The 23,514-nt window shown below is 34.9% G+C and overlaps 1 protein-coding gene across 2 annotated transcripts in view; it reads right to left on the minus strand.

The window, feature by feature from the left end:
- Positions 1-23,514, minus strand: part of PDLIM5 (PDZ and LIM domain 5) — a 204,191-nt gene that overhangs the window by 51,610 nt on the left and 129,067 nt on the right. The window contains exons 9-11 of one of the 2 annotated variants that reach the window (XM_044912907.1): positions 5,223-5,339; positions 3,080-3,244; positions 2,239-2,370 (exon numbers count right to left, since the gene is read on the minus strand). The exons of the other annotated variant lie outside the window; for it this stretch is intronic. Of the exons in view, the coding sequence (XP_044768842.1) occupies positions 2,239-2,370; positions 3,080-3,244; positions 5,223-5,339 (414 nt within the window). The remainder of the gene's footprint in view (positions 1-2,238; positions 2,371-3,079; positions 3,245-5,222; positions 5,340-23,514) is intronic. 2 annotated transcript variants of the gene reach the window in all.

Raw genomic sequence — 23,514 nt, forward strand, 5'->3', positions numbered from 1 at the left:
TCTCTTCTTACACTTCAATTTTTACCTATACATATGTACATTTTTATTGTATCCTTTGTACATGGTCTTTATATATTCTCTCCCAAAAGGCCTAAAATGTTTAAATCTTAAACAGTACTCTTTAGATACAAAGTGTGTGCAGTGGATTATAAAGACCTTATAAAATTCTAAATTATAAGCAAGACAGTTATTCCATTTATATTTAAATTCAGGACTGATAAGCGGAGTTCAACAGTCTCAGGAGAAATAGATCTCTATTTACTTAGAACATTTAATGTAGGAATGGAAGAATATTAGGGTTTTATCGAGACAATCATATATCTAAATATATAATGCCTAGGTCTCTAAAAGAGCTAACGTCTTTTTGCCTAATTTTTAGTATTAGCTACTATTTAAATAAAATACATAAACAACAGGTATCATGTACTAAAGATTAAAGAATTAATAAAGTCATTGGCTATATTATTTTATATTTGGGAATAAAATGTTACAATAATCACTAACAGCAAAAATATTTTTAATTAATGACTAATTTACTAATATAGTATGGCATGATAACTTAAATTGGTATCTTATTTCCGAAATCATGCCTTACATGTTTTTTCTAAATTTAAAATTTAAAAGGTCTCCTCGGGAAACCCAGTGTTCCTGCTTTCCAGAATGCCAACTCGCTTACCCTGTCGAAAATCATTTCCCTTTCCCAAATACCAAAATATATTTAGTTTGTGCCTATTGCTGTTAATAAAAAGTGATAATGGCTACTAACACCTGTTCTATAAGCATGGATAGCATCCATCAGTCCATAACTTCATGCACACTTTTTTTTAAAACAAGAAGTTTATTTAAACACAAAATGTTTGATTTGAAGGGAAAACTCGATTCATTTCCTTCAGAGTAATTTATCTCTACTTAAAGACAGATTGCTCTGCATGTAAGGGTTATGTACAAAAACGTTATAAAATTGTCCTTAGTTTCACAATGATAAATGAAAAGCATTAAAATTCTCCAACCAAGCAAGGTTTGCAAGAATTTTAATGTTGCTCTTTTTTTATTAAACAGCGAGTGCAAAATAACTTACTGGAATATAAAGATAAGAGCTGAATGAGCATGCCACTAATGGAGACAGGGTATTCTCACACAACTGGTATTTTTCTCCATCCTATATCCAATTTTCCCTATCCCATCTCCATTTGATATCCATCAAAACATACCACTGGCCATTTAGTTTTAAAAAAATGCAATAGGTATTTTTCTGGAGAGAAGATGTGAGCATTCCATTAGGTCCTCAAAGGGATTTTTTATTCCAAGTGTGGTTCAGTAACCTGTCTCTGTATAGACTTAGCCCTGACGATGAAAGATTTCTGCTCAATTAACACTCACAATTCCACAAATACAAAATAATTTCAAGTGTCTTTTTTCCTTAGAGAAAAATGTACAATGATCTCTCTCTCTCTCCCTGTTTAAATATCTCCCTTAAAAGCTACTCAGAATTATAATTAAGTATATTGAAAACCTCTGTAACAGTGACTAGAACACAAACACATGATGAGTAGATAGCCTATGTCATATCAGGCTTTTACTAATTATAGTCATAGTTGTACACTCTGCCATTAATTTTATGTTCCATCAGAGACGATTTTCAACAGTTATTTCGTTAAGATTATACATTTCATGAACACTTGGGATATTTTTATTTCTTATATTATGCCTAACAATTTTTGGCAGAATTGTTAAGTTTAGGAGAAAAATTAATTTTGTGTTTCAGAATTTCCCAGATATGGTAAAAATTAAGTTGTTTGCCCAAGTAAAACCCTCATATTTAAGAACTATATAAGACAGTAGTAGCCAATCAAAATGAACTATTTTATTATTCTTTTTCATTTTTTCAAAAGATATAAAGGTATGTCTTACTAAACATTTGACTATCCTAGTATAGGTACCATCCATGCAATGAAATGGTTATACTGTAATTTAAATACTCACGAAATTACTCATAATTTCATACTAAACATCAAGTGTGCTAATAAAAGATGTCACCAAGGGTTAAAAGGGGAGTTAATGATCATTTAAAATAACATGCTTGTCCACTAGCATTGCACTGAATTTACAGTTAATTTAAAACTGAACACAAATCCACTCTAGGACTTTCTCACCTGGTTTGTTAATACAGTGGTTAGGTGTTACAGAAAGCAGTATCTTTTATAGCAAACCACCACTGTGATATCTGCTCCACAGTACCTTATTTTCTTAACATGGATCGAGCCAGATGACTTCCTCGAGGACTGCAGGTACGAAAAAGCTAAAGGCTTGGAAACAGGGCTGATGCAAAGTGCATCCAGGAGGGAGTGATATTTATCAGGGCTGGAGAGCCTGGTGAGCATTTAGAAAGAGTTTTAAGTCGAAAAATCACACAACCAACAGCAGAAAGTAGTCTTTACAGTCTGTGATTTGAAACATTTCCAGAAAGAGACAGAGACAGACATTTTACAGACAGGCAAAAAGAACAAAGAGGATGAAAAGAATGTCTGAGTACTCTATTATTTTACTCATCAATACAGAATTGACTAAATTTTCACCAAAACTAGTTGAGACAATCTTTTAGAAAGCACATAAAGCTTTATAAAGACTACTAGAAATTATGTAAAAACAAAATCTCATAAAAATAAAAAGTTATTCTTTTTTTTGGGGAGGAGGGGTGTAGTTAGACTTGAGATCACCCTCAAATACAATCAGTTTGTGAGCGAAAAGAATACCAATAAGAACTTAAAATTATCTATTGATGGTTGATTCTGTCCCAGATATAAAAACTAAAAATTATAAAAATCCAAAACTCAATAAAAGCATACAACATGCAGTAATCCACGCAACTGAAAAGTATCATGGATAAATGGGAATCATGGAAACAGATGAAAGGATGATTTAAAGAAAAGCCAGTAATACACATTGTGGGATATGTCTACAACCTAGGGCCACAACACAATCAAGATCTCACAGAGAGCTGTGACTGTTTCAAATGGCTGTGTTTGCTTTGAGGGGACCTGTAAGACAGTGGGAACTGCTGGAGTCACACGAGACGCACCCTGTACGTGTAGCTCTGGCTGGGTTTGCAGCAAGAACAGCAGACACAGTAGCAGCCGCACTACTAAGAACTGCAGCACTGTATCTAGCAGGAGGTGAGAAGGTAGAAAAGTTTCGAAAACCTGCCAAAGAACTTGTCACCACATTTCTTGTGGAGCTGCTTAAATTGATACGTAGGGAAAGAAAAAAAAAAGAGGAGAGGAACAAAAAAAGGAAAGTGAGAAGAGATAGCATAATAACGATAAGATAGTAACCATCTCATATTAATATTTAGACATTAAAAGGTATGATACAGAAGTGTAGTAAGAGTTCAGGTCATTTATTTACTGTTGCTGTGATTTCTCTCAGAAATTAAAATTTGATATATAGTCCTCCATAAAACTGATTTTTGAGATACAAACGCTTTTGAATGTATCCTATTTAAAGTTAAATCAATACATAACACACATATGAAGATTGATTTGTCAGCATCTAAGTAGAAAATGAATCTAAATATGAAGTTTGAATTTCTGTAATCACAGAAAGGAAGGTTATGTCGATTTTTCTAAAAAGACTCCACATATAGAGCTTTACCTTAGAGATGATATACACCCAGAGCCTGACATTTTAATGAGACTTGTGCTTTCAGGAGAAGCAGGTACAACCGACTGCCTATTCAGAAGCAGCAATACATATTAAAAGGAACAAGAAATAACTTTAAAATATTGAGAATAAACCTACTTGGGGAAGGACAGCACCTTTGTAAAATAAACAGTAGTTAAAGTGAATATGACTAAAACATCACCCTCTCTGCTGATGTTCTATACTTCTATTTCCAGTTAGCTCTGTAAAGACTCAAAAATGCTGGTATGAAATTCCATTTTCAGAACACTTATGACTTAAAATAATAAATATTTTCCTTTCGTCTTTTAGAAAAGGTCAAACACCTGGACAGAAATGAACATTCCATCATTTGGACTGTAATGATTTCCAAGTTGGTTATTAACTTGAAATTGAGAAATTTTTTTATTAAGTTAAAAGAAAGTCTAAAATGTATAGCATGAAACCTGTAACCTCTCCTCTTCATTTATGCATGCAAGTTATTAATGAACATCCTCACCATTCTATGACCACTTTTTTCACAATTTGTGACAGTGGTCACCTCCAACACAAAGTAATTATGTGCCAAACTCAATCCAGGTTAATGAGAGCTCTGATGTCTGAAACTGTGCATTTGTGTAAGTCTTTTCTCCTTCTCAGAAGAATTTGATAATCCATTATTCACAGTTCCACTGGCTATAGCTTTACAATTAGAAAGCATATTAAAGAAACAGTGGCAAGCCATTTTTAAAAATCATACAGAATTAAGTATAGTTTTTCTGCAAGCCTATAATTGAACTGTATTGGCTATGTTTTAGCAACCATTGTGAATGGCTAGAAAAGAAAGAATGGGTCTGGAAAGAGAAAAGAGAGATGCTATCAGTGGCAAAGCAGGGTAATATGAGTGTCATGCAATGTGGAAGAAAAAGTTACCAAGTGATTCAACTCTGAATTCCTCAATTACTCTGCATCTTTCAAGCAATGGCTGCTATTTGGGGGAAGTGATAGCAAATAACAACTAGAAACCTAAGTCTATAAAAAAAATCAGCTAAAAAGTAAATCAGCTAAATTGTCTTTCTCCTGTAAAAAGAAAAGGAAACTGTAATGGACTTCTTTCCTTGTATTGTATCACAAATAATAATAAAAAAAGGACTTAGTATCAGCAGAGACCTGCAAAATCTTATAAGTAACACGAATACCTTTAGAATATGTGTGGGAACGTGGAACGTATCACTTCGTTTTTAGAGGTGAATGCTCTAACTCAGTAGACTTACAACAAACTCAAGAAAGTTGACTTTCCAAATCACAGTGAATAAAAAGAAGCATAGATTTCCTAACTCTATATGAGAACTTTGAATCTAAACAAAAAGAGAGACACACACATACACAAATATGAAAGCGGTATAAAGCGGTGCTCCAAAGCTGAGTGCCAAAGTTTCTTGTCTATATATTAATGATGTCAGTTCTGTAATCTATGATCACTTGTTCCTTTTTAGTCAGTTTTAGTATTTAATTTCACCACCAGCATTAAAATTTCGACATACCATGAGGGAAAAAAACTCTACCTAGCATACGTGGTTACTTTAGAAAGTGTGGCTACTTGGCTACCAATATGTAAAACCTGAGGAGTTGCAGGTGGGTGAGGTCCACTCTGAGGTAGGTCTTCCAGAGAACTGTCAAACCTAAGTTTTCAGAAGCAAAATAAACAAGGTAAAGGAAATATTAATGAAAAGTACAGACATTTATCATCTATACCACCTTTCAAGTGTACACTGGTTCCTTTGGGAGAATACTCTAGGGTTATTTTTTTAAATATTTTATTGTTATGTTAATCACCATACATTACATCATTAGTTTTTGATGTAGTGTTCCATGATTCATTGTTTGCATATAACAACCAGTGCTCCATTCAATACGTGCCCTCTTTAATATCCATCACGAGGCTAACCCATCCTCCCACACCCCTCCCCTCTAGAACCCTCAGTCTGTTTTTCAGAGTCCATCGTCTCTCATGGTTTGTCTCCCCCTCCAATTTCGTCCCCTTCATTCTTCCCCTCCTGCTATCTTTTTTTTTTTTTAACATACATTGTATTATTTGTTTCAGAGGTACTGATTCAACAGTCTTGCACAATTCACAGCACTCACCATAGCACATACCTTCCCCAATGTCTATCACCCAGCCACCCCATCCCTCCCACCCCCCACCACTCCAGCAACCCTCAGTTTGTTTCCTGAGATTAAGAATTCCTCATATCAGTGAGATCATATGATACATGTCTTTCTCTGTTTGACTTATTTCGCTCAGCATAACTCTAGTTTTTTGTTTTTTGTTTTTTTAACTTCATATCTGCAGTAAGGTTAAAACCCAAACCAACACCCTCACCACCACCAAATCTATTCTCTCCCCCAATTTTTTTTAACATGGCTACCTTCATGTGAGGAAAGAAAGGCGTATGGGAATTCTCACAGAGTCCCAATACAAAAGACTGTGTATTTTGCATGTTTCAGGGAAGTTGGGCTCTAGGAAATTAATTCAGTTGCCTAATATCATATACCTTGTAAGAGTCGGATGGAATTTGAACCAGGTCTGTCTGTACTATTTCCACTACATAATGCTTTCCAGCATCTTGTGGGGCAGCTGCCTGAATAGTGCACTGCAAGAAAGCAACTAAAAACCTCCTTTCAATTCAGAAAGCTATTTGTAGATCTGAAATAATATGGGTGTTGTTTTTCTTGATGTAAACAAAGTATTTTATCCAGTCGCACAACAAATGTTTGCATGCAGCTGTGTTGCTTTACTTTTTGTTTTTCTGATGTCTGTACCATTTTTTCTTCTGAATGCCAGAATTAAATTTTAGAACTATCACCAGGTTAAAAAAAGATGAAAAATGCAGTGTGAGGTTTGAAAGAAGAAAGCACCAAGTATAATACTTTGGGAAGAAAACATAAATAGGAGAAATACAAAATTGCCTGTTGTTTAAAAAAAAAAAGCTGTGGAAAAAATAGAATATATCAGTCATATTATACTGATTTTCACAATAGAAAATGTAACACTAAGATAAAGAAATAGAAAAGGACAGATTATATTCCCATTTTTTATTTAGCACCTGTCACACCTTTACCACAGAGTGTTGAAAAAGAAAGGTAGACAACTTAATAAAAATGTCATGTTAGAATTAAGATATCATTTAAGAGATAGAGTAGAAAATGTTAAAAGAATAAGAACTGTAAGTCCTATAACAGGGGTCAGCAAACCATGAGTATCAGGCCAAATGTAGCCCACCACTTCGTTTTGTATGGCCTATGAACTAAGAGTGGTTTTAAATGGTTTTTTAAAAATGAAAAGAATATTTCATGACACATGAAAATTATATGAAATTCAAATTTCAGCCACAAAGTTTTAATAAACTTTAAATAAAGTTTTATGGAACCCAGCCAGGTTTCTTCATTTACATATGTCAATGGCTATTTTCACATTACATACAGAGGTCAGTAATTGTGACACGCCATATGGCTCACAAAACCTAACATACCTACTATCTGTATCTTTACAAAAAAAGTTTGCTAACCCCTGTCTAGAGAAAAACCTCTCCACATAGCTACCAGAGTACACTTTTAACAATACAAATCTGATCCTGTCTGTTGCTGAGCCTTCCAGCACTGCTTTAGAGACAACTGTGGTCCTGGGCTCCCTATTCTCTAGTTTTATCTTACAGAGCTCTTCTTTTTCTCTGCCTTGCTCCAGTCCAACTGGTTTCCCATCTCTTCCCGAAACAGGCCAAGCTTCTTCCCATCTCAAGACCTCTGCATAGTCTGCTACTTCTCACTTTTTATGCCTACCTCTCTACCGCAACTTCACTGGGCTAATTTCTAAGTGTCCTTCAGCCCTCAGTTTAAACATCACCTCCTCTGGGAGGCCTCTCCAATTCCCCACATCACCTTAGGCTGCCCTGCACCTTTTCTTTACAGAACTTATTTGTAATTAATGTAATCAGACAGTTTGTGTGGTTATTTGTTTAATTCTGGACTCCCTAACCAAATTAGAAGCTCCCTGAGGTAAAGGTTTAATGGTACAAATGAAGTGTAACAAAGTACTTAAAACAAAGTAAACAATAAATATTTGTTGAATGAATGCATGAATGAAACTTATTGTTTTCAAATATAGAAGTCACTCACAATATACATATATTTCTTAGAAAATATTTGTACCTTCTAGAGACTGGAGACTGTATAGCAGTTCAGGTTAAACAGGTACTATATTACTACCTAAGCAAGAAGGGGCACATGATCAACCTCTAAGAAATTACTAGACCTCCAAAAATACCTCTAAAAATGTCCTTTACAACATAAAGAATTATCAATATTCTAGAAAAAAAAAAAAGAAAATATAAAGAATTATCAATGTTTTCATACTAATACGTATCGAGGACTAAGATATAAGAAAAAGGAGTAAGCTGGAGTTCAGTCTTCCAATACCTCCATGCACTATGCTGATTGGAAAAATGAGTGTCACTTGAGAATAAAGTTCACAGAACTCATGAAATTCCTTCTAAAGCCAGATTTCCAAGTTTCCAAACAAATGCACTTGGCCGGTTTCCCATGTCTTACACACACTGATTACCTATCCCTTTGCTTAGCCAACCTCTAAAAATACTAGACCTAAGAAAATCTTAAACTACCTCATTTAATATGGAACAGACATCAATATCTACTCTAATTCTGTCATTCCCTAATATTTATTCCTTTTAGGATTGGAAGAAGCTCTAATTAATAGCACCTCTACAGCAGCCAAATTCTCTTTGTTAAGTGAGTTTTCATTTCTTATGAGAGCGAGGTATGAAGACTTTATCCTTCCCAGATATGTCTGGAGAATTGAGCTTGCAGGCTTTTGGCCTGCTTTTTTCAGGAAAAATGAACAAAGAGCTATTTGTGCATTATCTTTCTCGGCAATTGTGTCTTTCCATGCTTTCCAATGGGGACCCATACTAGCAATCTATCCAGGCAAAGCCAGTGTGATGTTGCTCATCTTACTAATTTACCATCCTGCAGGAACAGGGAATGGAACTCTCTTTCTATGCCCCAGGACTGACAGCTGTCAAAAAGCAAGATCCTTATGCTGTGGACTCCATCTCCTCCCTTTTTCTCAGGGGCCTCAATTATCTATCTCCTTTGTATTTTTTATTCTTCTTCTCCACTGCATGCTTTGAGTCCCCATTCAAAAATACTATAGTATAGCTTCTCAAAACAAACAAACAAACAAAAAAACCCACCAACAAAACTGCCTTCCCTTCTATTTTCCTATCCCCAATAACAGCCAAAGGGAATAATAGTTTTACTCCAGAAATACTGTCTCCATTTCCTCACCTGCCTGTCACTCTTCAACCAGCTCAAGTGGGCCTCATCCTCCAGCCTTGATAAAACCATATTCGTGCCAAGGTCACTAATGATCTCTTTGTGGCTAAATTCAATTGACAAATGTGCAGTCCTCATGTTCTTTTTATTGTGATAAAAAACACAACATAAAACTTACCATCTTAACCATTTTTAAGTGTATAGTTCAGTAGTAGTATTAAGTATACGCATTGTTGTGAAACAGACCTCCAGAACTTTATAGCAAATCTTAAACTACACCCATTCAGCAACTCCTCTTTTTCCCCACCACCCACCCCCTGGTGACCACCATTCTACTTTCTGTTCCGTGAATTTTATTTCTTTAATAGCTCCACCATATAGGTGGAATCGTACAGCTTTTCTTTTTGAGTACATTCCTCATTTTACTTAGTCTTGGTATAAGACCCAGTTGACCACTCCTCTTCTCCTGTCTTCTGTGCCTTAAGCCTACACACTTGCCTGTTTTTAGTACTATTTTACTGGCTATTCCTGATTGCGGGATGTGAAAGTTCTCCATCAGTAATACAATTTCAAAATGCTAATCTGGCTCACCCATATTAGAATTATACGTAAACCATGTAAGAATAAATTCGTCACGAAGGCTAACCTTTAAACTATGTGAAAAAGAATGCAGAAACTTTCTTTTGCAGCATAAAAACTTCAAGTTTCCAACGAAAAATTTCAATTCCTCACTCTCTTTATAAATATCACAAAATAACCAAATAGAGTGACTTATTACATCCCCACATGGCAATGAGAGGAGAAATTCAATCCTTAAAATATGTATTTTATACCAAGTAAAGGAGGAAAATGACAATTGTCCTTTGTATTTTCACTCTTCCACAAAGCAAACATTCACACAATAATACTGGATTTCCCTTCTGGAAAATTAAATCAATTAAACTTAAGCTGGAAATTTCTGGCACTCTTAATCACAAGCCAAATTTATTAACTGATTTCAATAGCCTTTGTTTTTGTAGCAGCCTAAAAACATTATTTAAGCCTGCTAATTCTACATTACAGATGGCACCTTACAGTGAACTTAAAAGTCAGCAAGTAGGGGCATCCTTGCTTTTTATACATGGGGAAGCAGAAAGGACTGAATGTTAGATGTAAAAAGAAGATTAAGAAGGAAATGATCAAACATGAAAATACCACCCAAAATGAGATTTACTTTTTGTGAGAGCAAAGATAAAGGACTGACTCAAATTATTTTTCTTGGAGGTTCCCACTTTACAGAAGAAAGGAAAAGAGGGAAAGAATAAGGGAGATCTCTGAAGCAAATGGAACTTATTATTTATGTTGGGGGAAGAGTTTGCTCTCTCTCTATATATATATATATTCCATGTTATTCACACTTTTCAAATTCTGCTTTAACTCTTACATATTTCTCTACTGTTGCTTTCCCTAATGGGCTATCATTGAATAATGCCCTGTCTTAACATTATGTGAATTCCTTAGGTTAATTAACTCTACAGTATTCCTTGATATTTTTAGAGAATTTTTTCTTTTTATTTATTTATTTATTTATTTGAGACTGAGTGGAAGAGCACAAGCAGGGTGGAAGGGCAGAGGGAGAAGCAGACTTCCTACTGAGCAGGGAGTCCAACTCGGGGTTTAATCCCAGGACCTAGAGATCAGACCTGAGCCCAAGGCAGATGGGTAACCAACTGAGCCACCCAAGTGCCCCTAGAGAAATTTTTCTATAGGGTCCCAAGATAAGACAGGTAAAGATTGAGCATATATTATACTATATCTATTCTAAAAACCCAATATAAAGATTTTAAGGGGTAACACCAACTTTAAAATCACCTGGAATAATCCCCTGATAAAAGCCTACATCCCTTAGTAACTGTAAGGTACTAACCACTAACCATTGCCCCTCTCACTCTGCATCATCAATTTCTTCTTGATGGCTCCTATTATTGATTTCAATTAGCTAGAAACAGCTTCCTCTATGGGGCAGAAACCTGCCATTTTGTAGTATTTATGTAATCCTAACATTATAGAATGAATTTATAAATTATAAAGGTATTATTTCAGATTCAGAATAAAAAGATATATTATTTACTAAGTAGCACTGCTCAATCTGTTACCTATTTGAAAATATACATGCATCTGTCTGAATGCCTACTATGCAACAGCCACACATCATGAGTCCTTGGAGAAGCCAGGTGTCTTGAGAATGCCACCGAAGCACCTTATGCTCGAGTGAGTATCCCACTAGCATTAGAGAACAAAAGCTACGGGTCACACACTCTCTAGCTAAATCTTCTGGATCATTCGTCCTGAGCTCTCCCATTAATCACTGCATTCACTCATTCATTCAACAACGGCATTTGGATTCCACTTCATGCCAGGCATCCTCACGTATTCTACTGCCTACTTTAATTTCCTGCCCTTGTGGAGCTTAGATTCTCCTGCCCACTTTCCTCTAACAGACCACAAGGATAAATCCCATCATACTCTCCATCAATTTACCTGCCACAATCAGAAGGGCAAACCCCTCGGGTCATCCATCATCTCCTGGATTCTTGTTTCTTTACTGTTTTTTTATGTATCTCCCAATATGATCAATTTCCCATTCCTCTCAGCCGTCCCAAATCCTCTGTTACTCCACTGTACCCTCTATTGTTCTGCGCCTTCTGTGCAGTCCCTTCAAAAAGAGGTTTCTTCTCTCTCATACCTTGTATGTTTATAAACTTGGAAATGAAGATAATGCCTTCCTCAATATTGTTTCTAACATTAGTCATCTTAGATCCTCCAAAATCCCCAGTCCCTTAAGGCTCATATCATCAGATTATACCACTCACTATCTACTCATCTCATTTTCTTGCCTCTACTCACCCACTATTTGCTTCAGGCCCTGACTCACTCTCTTCCTCTTTACCCCATTCAAACAATCATTCTTGATGACTTCGGCGTTGTCATGTTGAATCACTGACTAACATGACTGTTATTTTCTTTGACTTTTTCACTTCAAAGATAATTCCTCCAAGGCTAGTAAGTCTCATGCCTGGAACATCTCAGCCATGCACTTCAGAATTCATAACTTTTACTTTTTCATCAATAAGACTAACATCTCTAAAGTCTGGATGTTAAGCACCTCCTTTTTTTGTAACTCACTCACCCCTCTATATCTTGATTCTATAAGCTTTTTTACTGAACTGACCTTAACCAATTTCACGGACTCTTACCAACTCAATTAATTCTTACCAAATTCACTGGTTCTTTTATTTTGTTACCCATCAACCCCAGCCCCTCCATTGTCAGCACTTCCTCTAAAATACAAACCCACCCAATTCCTTCCCTCTCCATTAGTACCTCTTTGGCTTAACTTCCTATCATCTCTTGCCTGAACTAAGGGGATACACATAACTAGTCTCCTGTGTTCATTATTTCTCCCTCACAATCAATTTTACATAGTATTCAGAGGGCTCTTTTAAAAACATACATCAGATATTACTCCCATGATTAAAATCCTGTACTGGGCTTTCCAATTAATTGGGATAAGAATCTAAATCCCTTAACACAACTTACAAGGCAAAAAATGATCTGGTTCCTGACTACTTCACTCAATCTCTTATCACTCTCTCCTTTATTTACTATGCTCCAGTCATAGTGGACTTCTTTCAGTTCCTTAAACACACGAAGCTGAATCCTGTCTCAGGGCCTTTGCACTTGCTATTCCCTCTGCCTAGATAGCCTATGTTCTGTATATGTGCATGGTTAACTCCTTCAGGTCATTCATATTTCAGCTCAAATGTCTTCTTTTTCCCTAACTAGTGTCTAATGACTTCACTTCTCCCCTCCCCTCATTATAGTCATCATATTGTCCCATATTATTTCTTTATAGAATAACACCATAACATAAAACTATATTATTTGCTTTTTTATTGCATGTTTGCTCCACTAGATTGTAAATCCATGACAGAACCTTGCCTCTGTTATAAACCAAGCATCTACAACAGTGAGTACCACATGATAAGTACTTCATAAGCACTTGCTGGATTTATTTATTAAATGTATACATAATAAACATGAGCAGGGATCACTAAAGTCAGACTAAGGAAGAATGTTTGGGGAAGACGACGACATAGCTGTGGATTTAGGCCAAGGAACTAGGCCCTGTTATCAGCTGAAATCAATTACTCATATAAATGCTTCTGACCCAGACAGCTTAACTATCGCTGATTTTTCAGTTGATTTTCTCGGGATTACCTACATAATTGTCAGACATTAATGCCAAGGATTAATTGTAATATGTCAGGTGAGATTTTACAAGTGTAGAATTGAACTATTGCTTGCCTTATAATTTTAAGAGTCATACGACATGACTTATATTGGGTTTACTTTTTTCTAAAATCCCTAATTTTTTATATTTATTTTTGCTAACTTCATCCACCCCTACCACCAAATATGTCCCAGAAGAGCAAAATTATTTGACCCAAACTACACATAACCATATTAAATTTTTTTTTTCCTACTACATTTGGTCCATTTTCCCAGACTCCTAAAATATGTTCGAAGGATGATCTGGTTATGGAACATGTATGCCATCCCTCCCCACTTCAGGATAGCCTCAAATTTAGGAAGCAAGCTATAGAACCCCTCATCCAAGTCACTAATTTATCCTTTAAAACAATATCCTTCGTTCAACTCCTTCAGTTTATCATGAATCTAAAAATTTGATAATCATTAACCTCATTTCATTATTAAATTCAATAGGATCTTAAGAGCCTTTCTTTGATGACTTGTTAAAATTAACATTTCCCCCAATCTACCAAAACTGTGTTAAATTGGGTGTGATTTGTTTCTTGAGAACTTAATTCTGGGTCTTGGCAGTTCTGTCCTTTTCTCAGTGCTCACTGGCAAGGCTTTAAAAATGCCTTCTAGATTTTTTTTCCAGGTGACCTCAAATTCAAACTAGTTTACAGTTTATAAGTTTTTTTCTTCTTTGAAAATCAGTACTACAAGTACTTATTCCAAGTCTTCTATTTTCTTTCCCATTCTCCAGCATTTTTTTTTTTAATGCATATAGCGTTACCAAATCTCATCTGTAAGTTCTATAAATACTTGGGTTATAAATCATTGAGAAAAACAGACTACCGAGAGCTCGTCTAGAATCCCTTTCTAATTGGGACTTTAATTCCCTCCAGAATGTAAACTAACCAAAACTTTTTCAGTATTTATCTCTCGGTTTGGGTGACTTTTGTTTGCTTGTTTATATCTTTCGACAATGAGCATTTGTTAATTTTTAGTAACCCCTGACAACATCATTTTTTTAATCTCTTGAATTATTGTTGTCTGGTCATTTTATTTTTCATATTTAAATATTTGTGTGTGTGAATGTACATTTTCTTAACATGCATGTGGTACTGTTTCAATAACCCTGCTAAAAGATTTGCTCATTTAATAACAGATATTTGATGCCATTGCAGTAAGCAAAGGATAAATCTGAGTCCACCAAGTTTGCTTAAAACTATTCTCTTTAAAATCTTTCAGAAATTTATTCTCAATTACTTTTTTTCTTATGAGTTACTAGGATATTGGGACAAAGAATAAAGTATGTGAAAAGACAAAATAAATAATGTACCTCTAACCCAAAAGTTGCACAGATTTCATCCTAGCTTTAACACACTCTATTCAAAGAAATAAATACAGACTCTTCAGGAATAATTAATTAGGAGTAACTGGGAGATGAACACCTCTCGCAAAGTTGGACATAGAAGCAGCATTCAACATATACTGTTAATAGTCCTAAAAATAGAGAAAAACAAAAGGAGAGACATAGACAGTTGAACCTACTTTTAAGATTAATTTAATTTGAAAAGAGTTCTTTAATTTGACTAAGACATGGAAAATTGAGATGTCTAAATATCCATACCTGTCATATGTTTTATACATTATGTAATACATCATTTCAACTTTCTTTTATAAAATCATACTATCATAATAAATACATCTTCACATAACATAAAGGTAGAAAAACTTGGTCTTCTGAAACTTTCAATGTGACTAAAATATGTAAAATTGAATAGTGACAAAGGATAGAATATTAAGCCCTCCATCATGGATGAAGACTGCCTATTACCAATGCTCTTCATTAAGTTGTGACATCTTTTGAAATTAAAAAGTTAATTACAGGAGGAGCCTTCAATAGTATTGACTTTTAGTCAAGAAGATAAGTTCCTTTTACTTTCTGGTTTAATTCAATCAAATAATTTCAATGTAATTTACCTCCCTAAGGGTGAAACAGAAAGAATTTATCCAAATAATATTGTAAGAGAAGTGCTGGTGGTCTGATAAAACTTCTAAGGAACTTAATGCATTCAATTCTCTCCAGAATGTAAATAAACCAAAACTTTTTCAGTATTTATCTCTGGATTTGGATGATTTTTGTTTGCTTGTTTATATCTTTCAACAATGAGCATATGGACCATGAAAGTCAATTTCTGCATATTACAAATACTGGTTTTTATTTTTAAAGGTATTTATAAGCGGTAGTCTTCCCAGATTAATTTGGGAAAAGTAATGAACAATTTGTATGTGAAAATACAGAGTGTATATAGGAACTGTTTCTTGCTTCAATGATTTTAAGGTACTATTCTCACAAGGAACTGAAGTGTAGTAATTACTTATGTTCAATAGATGGCGATCTTTACATTATACAGTGGTCACCAAACCAGCATTTGCATAGGGCAGTATAATCCATCAGTAGAAAATGAAAAGAGATAAATTACAAATGTTCCATATTTTGCAATAGACAAAAATTAGCGCTTGGTTACATACCCATTTTTTTGGACCTATGGACTTTTTTCTAGGTTGACGAACGCACTCTGCAGTAATGATGGTGAAAGCTAAGAGATTCTATCTGGCTGTTATTATTTTTATTTTTTAAAATTAAACTCTGTTGTAGAAGCCTTCATGTTGTGTATTTTTTAGCAAATCCACTTGTTCTTACACTTCATAAAAATATGTGGGAATATAAGGCTAGCGAATGATTCCTGATTTCTTTGCATGGCTTATGAAGAATAGTTTTTTAGATAATTTATTCAAATACATGTGTCTTAAAAAGGATAAACATCAGGAGTCCAGTATATTTGTGAGACAGCAATTGAAGGAAGACATGGCTCAGGTCAGCAAACTGTTTCGTCACTAAAACTATTTTATGTGGGTTATGGAAACATGTGAACAAACTGTATTATTTTAAAAGCCTGCTATAAAAAGAATATGTTTGGAAATATTTGTGAAATTTCTGCTTTCTAAATTTTCAATAAATGTACAAAGATGACAGGTTTCTATTCAAGAAGTAACTTAAGATTTGTTTTGATAACCTTCTGGTAGAAAGCATGTGGACATTACTTAGTGCTATGGGACAGCCCATACTAGAGGGTTTTTCCCCCTCATACTGTTTTGTGTGATGTAACTGGTGACTAGAGTTTGAACTATTTTCCTAACAAAGGGAGGGGCAGTTACTCCTCCCTTGAGGAGTATTTTAAGTCTTGGAAAATTAAAAATCCCTATCATACATTATTCTTAACCATAATACATGAAAAATCAGAACCTATCATTACTTGAACAAGAGAGATAAAAGACTGAAAAAATGTTTTGATCATAATTTTATACATCTTTTTGCTAAATTTTTTTAACTTATTCATATAGATCTCTGTAAGTGTGAAAATTTTAAAACTGCTTATTAAATAAATATTTTACATTATAGTAGAAACTGAAAAGATGGTGAGATCAAGAAAATCACCCTTTAACTTAAGATAAATTGTATGGTGCCCGATACAATGATGTATTTCTAGGTATATATATATATTTTTTAAGTTATCTTTCAATGAAATTTCTTTTTTTAAATTTGAGAGAGAGAACAAGAAGGGGGAGGGGCAGAGGGAGAAGTAGGCTCCCCACTGAGCAGGTAGCCCAACACCCTGGGATCATGACCTGAACTGAAGGCAGACGCTTAACTGACTGAGCCACCCAGGCGCCCCTCAATGAAATTTCCTATAGCCTCCCATAATTCTCTACTCTGGTAAGTCACATATAATTATTAGCTTTCCATTATTAACATGTTGTTAATAATATAGCTGTTGCTTCTTTTCAGTCAATGTTGCAGACTAGACTCTTAACTTCAAACTTCTCCATTTCCCTAGGAATGATAAAATTATTTCTATTGGTTTTTTCAGAGTACTAAGCATTTCATATACTCATTTCTAAAATTAGTCAGGTATTGTCTTATCACGAGAGTCACTAAGCTATTCATGTTGAAACAGACCAAAAACACACAGGAAGATGGATTAAGAAACAAATTTTTCACTTAATTTTAAAATGTGTCTTCCATAACCATTTAACAAACAGATAACACTGGGGGAAAGCATCAACACTTTTGCCAATTAGGTTGCCAAAGCACAACAATTCTCCTTTGAAGCAACTTAGGTACTTAGCAACTCCACTTTACCTAGAGTACAAATATTAATGTTTTGATTTTTATAAAAACTTGACTTGTATTGAATTTATATTCAATTAAAAGTTATGTTTACCATGCTGTTAACAATTTCCCTAAAATTCAACAAATAAGAAATTGGAGAAATATGCATTTATATGCAATTAGAAACCATTAGTTAGTGCTAACTAGTGCCAAATACAGTGAGGATACCAAAACTCTTGTGTCCAAAGAGCTTATACTCTAGTTAGGGATATAGGGCATGGAGACAAACACCTGTTATCCAAAAGAGAAAAAGAGGCACCACAACAGAGATAACAACAATCCTTCTATCTGGGTCCAAGTCAGTGAGTCTACTTAAGAATAACTTTTATGGGGGCGCCTGGGTGGCTCAGATGGTTGGGCGTCTGCCTTCGGCTCAGGTCATGATCCCAGGGTCCTGGGATCGAGTCCCGCATCGGGCTCCCTGCTCAGCGGGGAGCCTGCTTCTCCCTCTGTCTCTCTCTGTCTGTCTCTTATGAATAAATAAAATCTTTAAAAATAAATAAATAAATAACTTTTTTTAAAATACTACTCTGCCAAATTAATATTAGTACAGAAAGGCCGCTGGTATATATTATGGACTGAATGGTTTCCCCCCAAAATTCATATGTGGAAGCCCTAATCCTCCAGCATGACAGTATTTTGATATAAGGCCTATCAGAAAGTAATTCAAGTTAAATGAGGTCCTAACAGTGAGGCCCTAATCTGACAAGATTGGTATTCTTATAGAAAGAGGAGATACCAGAGCTCTCTCTCTTTGTGTGTCCACAGAGGAAAGGCCATGTGAGGACACACTGAGAAGGTAGTCATCTGCAAGCCAGACAGAAAAGACTTACCAGAAATCTACCCTGATAGCACCTGGGTCTTGGATTTCTAAGTTCTAGAACTGTTAGAAAATAAACTTCTGTCATTTAAGTTATCTACTCTGTGGTATCTAGGTGGCAGCCTGAGCTAATACAGTATATTTCTAATTTAAGAATTAGTTCACCAAAGATGAATCTTACAGTCCTAACACCTGCTTTCAAATTATATTCGTGTTTTTTGTATCTGTATACTTATGTATTTATTGTATTTATATATATACTTATATTAAATGCCCATTTATATATTGAATGTATAGATCTTTACTTACACACTTACAGTTACAGTTGTACCCAGAATGAAATACTATACCTGTCAGAATGCCTTTTCCTTACAATTTATATTTTTATACTAAGACTCTTGGCTTCAAAGAGCTTATACGCTAGTCGAAGATTTATGACATATAGACAAAGATCTATAATACAAATTAGGAAAGGAGTGGTAGAAATTATATATTACTTCAGAAGTTAAGATTATTGCTACTGTGGAGGGTGGAGGTAGCACACCGTGGGTGAGTCTGTGTGACTGGAACTGTAGGAAGGAATAAGAAAATCTTGGAAGAGGGAGGATTTCTTCTCAGCCCAGTCATTCTCACTGGTACACCATGGGCATGTGGGGCAGGATCACGCTTCATTCTGTGAAATTATTCAGGGCATTACGAGACGCTTAGCATCCTTAGCCCCCCACTAGCATCCTCCTAGCCTTGTAAGATCTGTATTATCCCCCTACACATTTCCAAACGCTACTCAGCAGCATCTCCCCCAAGAGAAAACAGAAAGTAAACTTTCATGGATGTGAAGAAAACAGATGTGTTCAAATAAAATGTATTAAGTGACTGAGTAAATGGCTAATACAGTTTATTCTAAAATTCTGCATTTGGAAAATTGTAATATACAAAATCATCATAATATTTTATTAAGTGCTGCTTGTCAGTTACAAAAGCTTATTACATTTACTCAAGAGTTCATCCTAATTTTTCACTTTGAAGCTTTTCATTAATTCATTCATATAGCTTTGACTACATATGATTTCTAAATTGCTTTATCAACTCATTACTCCCAGAATGTTTCTGATGCAATCACCTAAAAAACATCCTTTACTCAAGGCAAAGAAAAGTAATGTATCCTCTTTTTGACTTCCATACACCTTGCCAACTGCCCTAACCTGATCTTTCATTTTAATGGTTTCCCTAAATGCTGTTTGTGATCTGGGTTGGAAATTCAAGGAGAAGGGATCAGAAGTGACAAAAATGGAGAGCGTGAAGGGAGGATGAAGAAATGAGAAGAACCCACACAACCGAGGTCCAAGCTGGGATCTAGAAGAACTAGAATGACCCTCCCAGGGGTCAGGCTGAAATGGTCAGGCTTTTCACTTCAGCCCCATACCCCTCCAGTTAGCTCACTGCATGTGCACAACCCCACGAAGCTGTGGCTTTGGAGGAAGGGCATCTGCTGCTGAGGTGACATGTGAAGGGGATGACCCCTGAAAGTTATCTCTCTCTCTCTCTCTCTCTCTCTCTCTCTCTCTCTCTCTCACACACACACACACACACACACACACCCACACCCAAGAGTGGTTATTAAGTCCTCCACTGAGGTGATATCTGGAAGGGCTTCACAGTGTCCACCACTGATTCTAACGTCCTTATTTTAAAGAAGTGGGAAACTCAGGGGCAGAAACTTGTGAGTTACAAATCTGAGTCTCAAACTCAGAATTTACATTCCTTGCTTACTATTCTGTAGTAATGATGTCTACTTTGGAAAGAATGAGCAAGGAAATATTTACTTGGTTCAAATAATTTTCTTGAGTGGGACAAACAAAAAGGGATGAGTTCAAACAATTCTTGATGACATTTTTATAGACAGAACTGAATTGCCAAAGTCATCCCTAAATTATGAATAAGGCATTATATGTCTAATTTCTACACATTGGAAGTGTTGTTTTTGAATGTCTTTGTGTATGTTTTACAGGGAATTCTGATCCCTACAAATGCATTACCAACATATACCATAATAATGGCTCCTTTTCTTAAGTCTTCATTGGGTCTAATGGGAAAAGCATGAAGCTGACAACTATGCCCAGAACAACACTAAGTAGATGAATGTACTTATTTAGCTTTGATAAAACTTTGATAAACCTTTTTGGTTCTTCATTTTTGATTTTTTCTTTAAAGTGGTTATATATAAGACAACTTCCCATTCAAAATGCTGTGGATAATATGGGGAATATAAGTTATAGGTATCAGTATTATATTTTTATACCATGCTTCCCATCACATACCGTATTTTGGCTACACTGTCCTTTCTGTTCTGTGTACTTGCCACTCTCCTTTTCACCTCAGGGTTTCCACACTCGTTTCTTCTGCCTTGAACAGTGACCCAAAGTCATCACATGGCTGACTCTTTTCTCCTCTCTCAGGTGATGGCATTAAGGTTATCTCCGCAGAGGTCCTTACAACCTAAGTAACCACTCCATGTCCAAACCAAATTTCCTTTATGCTAATTTATTATCTTAGTAACACAATTATCTCAGATCACCTTGTTTATACATTTTCTGCTACTCATTATTTAGCTCCTAGTACATATCTGTGCCTGGCATTTAAGTAATTATTTTGTGTGAAAGAATAATTCAGGCAATAAATGAGTATTTGTGATTTATAGGACTTTAAATACACATCAGAGATGCAAGAAATTATGACATTTTTCATCTGGGGAAATCAATTTACCCAAATTTCTGAATAAATCTGAATAAAACGTGGGACAGTTTCTAACTTAATATCACAATTTTTATTAAATAAGCTCTCTACAATATTTTTATCTGAGTCTTCCTAAAGGGCATCCTAAAGGGCATAAGGATGTATAAAATGAATGTGCTTCTGTTTCCATAAATAATACATTTTTCAAGGCATCAAAAATATTCACTTTGTGGGAGACATTCCATCTTCTAATTGGTAAAACCTTGTAAAAATGTTGAAAATTCTTAACTTTCAAATTCTACATTAAAAAAAAGCCTATAATAAAGAAAGTCTGTATAAGAGAGACAAACAAAAACAAGCTATAAATTAGGTCACTAGACTTACAATAATATTTTTGCAAGGAGCTTTTACAATATTTGGCTAGCTTTTAAGCTAGGAAAGTAAGATGTCCCAGAAGATTAATTGAACACAGGAATTCAACCTCTGATGGGGTCAAGTGGAATGTCTTTTGTGATCCAGGCTGAACATTTATACTCATACTCAAATATACATCATTCTACTTATCTAAGTGTATGCTTTCAATGAGATATTAAATACTTTATTTTTAATCAGGGAGGTATTAAATTCTTATTTTCAACTATACTTATTTCAAGTCATAAAGTTCTAGACATGTTCACTTGTCTTATTAGAGAGAAATTCTTTTATTTACCTAAAACTCTCATTCTAGTAGCTCTCTCTCTCTCAACTACGTAGTTACTCTAAAAATTTGGTGCTCAGTGGGAAATACCTTGTTTACTCTACCCTACCATCTATTTTCATGAGAATTTGATTCCATCTACTTTCAAATATCTTCTTTTGAGATGAATGAGACCAGGAAAGCCTAGTCTAAGGAAAGTATATTTTCTTATAGAGGCCAGAGACACAGTAATAATGGATTGATGTCAGGATCATAAAACCACAAGCAGTATCTGATACAGTAAAAGAAAGACACCTTACTAAATTATGAAGTATAGTGGAAATGAGCATAGATAAATCCTAGATTTTTAAATACATTTTGTGTACAAAATTTTAGATAGTAATCATCATTAACTGAAATTAATGTTAGTTTCTCCAAATTACCAGGCAGTTGTCCTAGTCTATGGTGACATCAAAGTGAAAAAAAGGTGGAAAAATAAAAATGCCTTGAATGGGAGCACCTGGCTGGCTCAGTCAGTAGAGCATGTGACGCTTGATCAGGGTTGTGAGTTTGAACCCCACATTGGGTGTAGAGCTCACTTATAAAAAAAATAAAATAATTTTTTTTAAAATGCCTTGAATGCAGGCAAAATCCCTCAGTAATCATTTTCCACAAAGACTAATGCTATGTTGTGCCATAGTCTAACTAATCTTCTATGTTACTCACATAAGGTATTATGTTAAATAGCATGACAATGCAGAAAAAATAAACAAAAACAAATACGGGCCTTTGTCATACTCCACACTCATTTTAGCAGCCTCGCAAAATTAAAAATGTTTTCCAAGTGAAATGTCAAGAGAATTATTTATTTTATCCAAGTATAGTGTAGCAAGTCTTGGATGGCACTGTTACTAGTTTCAGGGAAACAGAAAACAATTACAAAACTAAGTTAAAGGCAACTTTATTACAGTATTTTTCCAAACTTCAAAATGCATTTATTATTGAATTTAGAACTACTATATAATACATTATATTACAAAACAGGAAGCATATCTGGTCGGATATTAGCTTGCATGTATTGCCCAAAATATAGTTTCCTAGGAACAGCAGCAACATACAATAGTTTATATCACTAAGTAAAATATTTCTGATGTGACAAAGAATCATTTATAATTTATTTTATGTTCATTTAAAAACAAAGCAAAGTTATCTTTTCTTTTTCTTACTAGTTAACACCTTGAAGTTGTTTATACCCTAAAAACATCCACCAGTTTGGAAATATTTCCTTTGGTAGAAAACAGGATTTTTGAAGCTAACCAAACGAAAAGAACACTCAATTTCCCCATTGCAAATAGGGGCAGAATTCTCTTCTTTCCTTTTTTAGGAGCCAAATCTGGGCCTCCTTTTCTTCATAGCCATTCTGAAATAGTACCTGCTTTAAAAAATACCCAAAGCTACAATAAACTCTATTCTAACAAAGTCTTCTCTGTTTTATCTTGCCTCCTCATATTTGATTATTTAGGGTAATTTACAACCCACTTTAAACATTATGTAATAATGAATTTAAAAGTAATCTTGGAAATGTAATAACACTAAGGATGTATTTTCCAAATTAGATGAGGATATTATTTGCTCATCTGCCTCTGCTTCACACAACCAACCAAATTCAACTTATAAATAGAGTTCCTTTTCCAACGTCACTACCCTAATAACAATGGAAACAGATATAAAACCACTGAAGTG

The sequence above is a fragment of the Neomonachus schauinslandi genome, chromosome 2 (assembly GCF_002201575.2).
Source record: "Neomonachus schauinslandi chromosome 2, ASM220157v2, whole genome shotgun sequence".
Classification (NCBI taxonomy): Eukaryota; Metazoa; Chordata; class Mammalia; order Carnivora; family Phocidae; genus Neomonachus; species Neomonachus schauinslandi.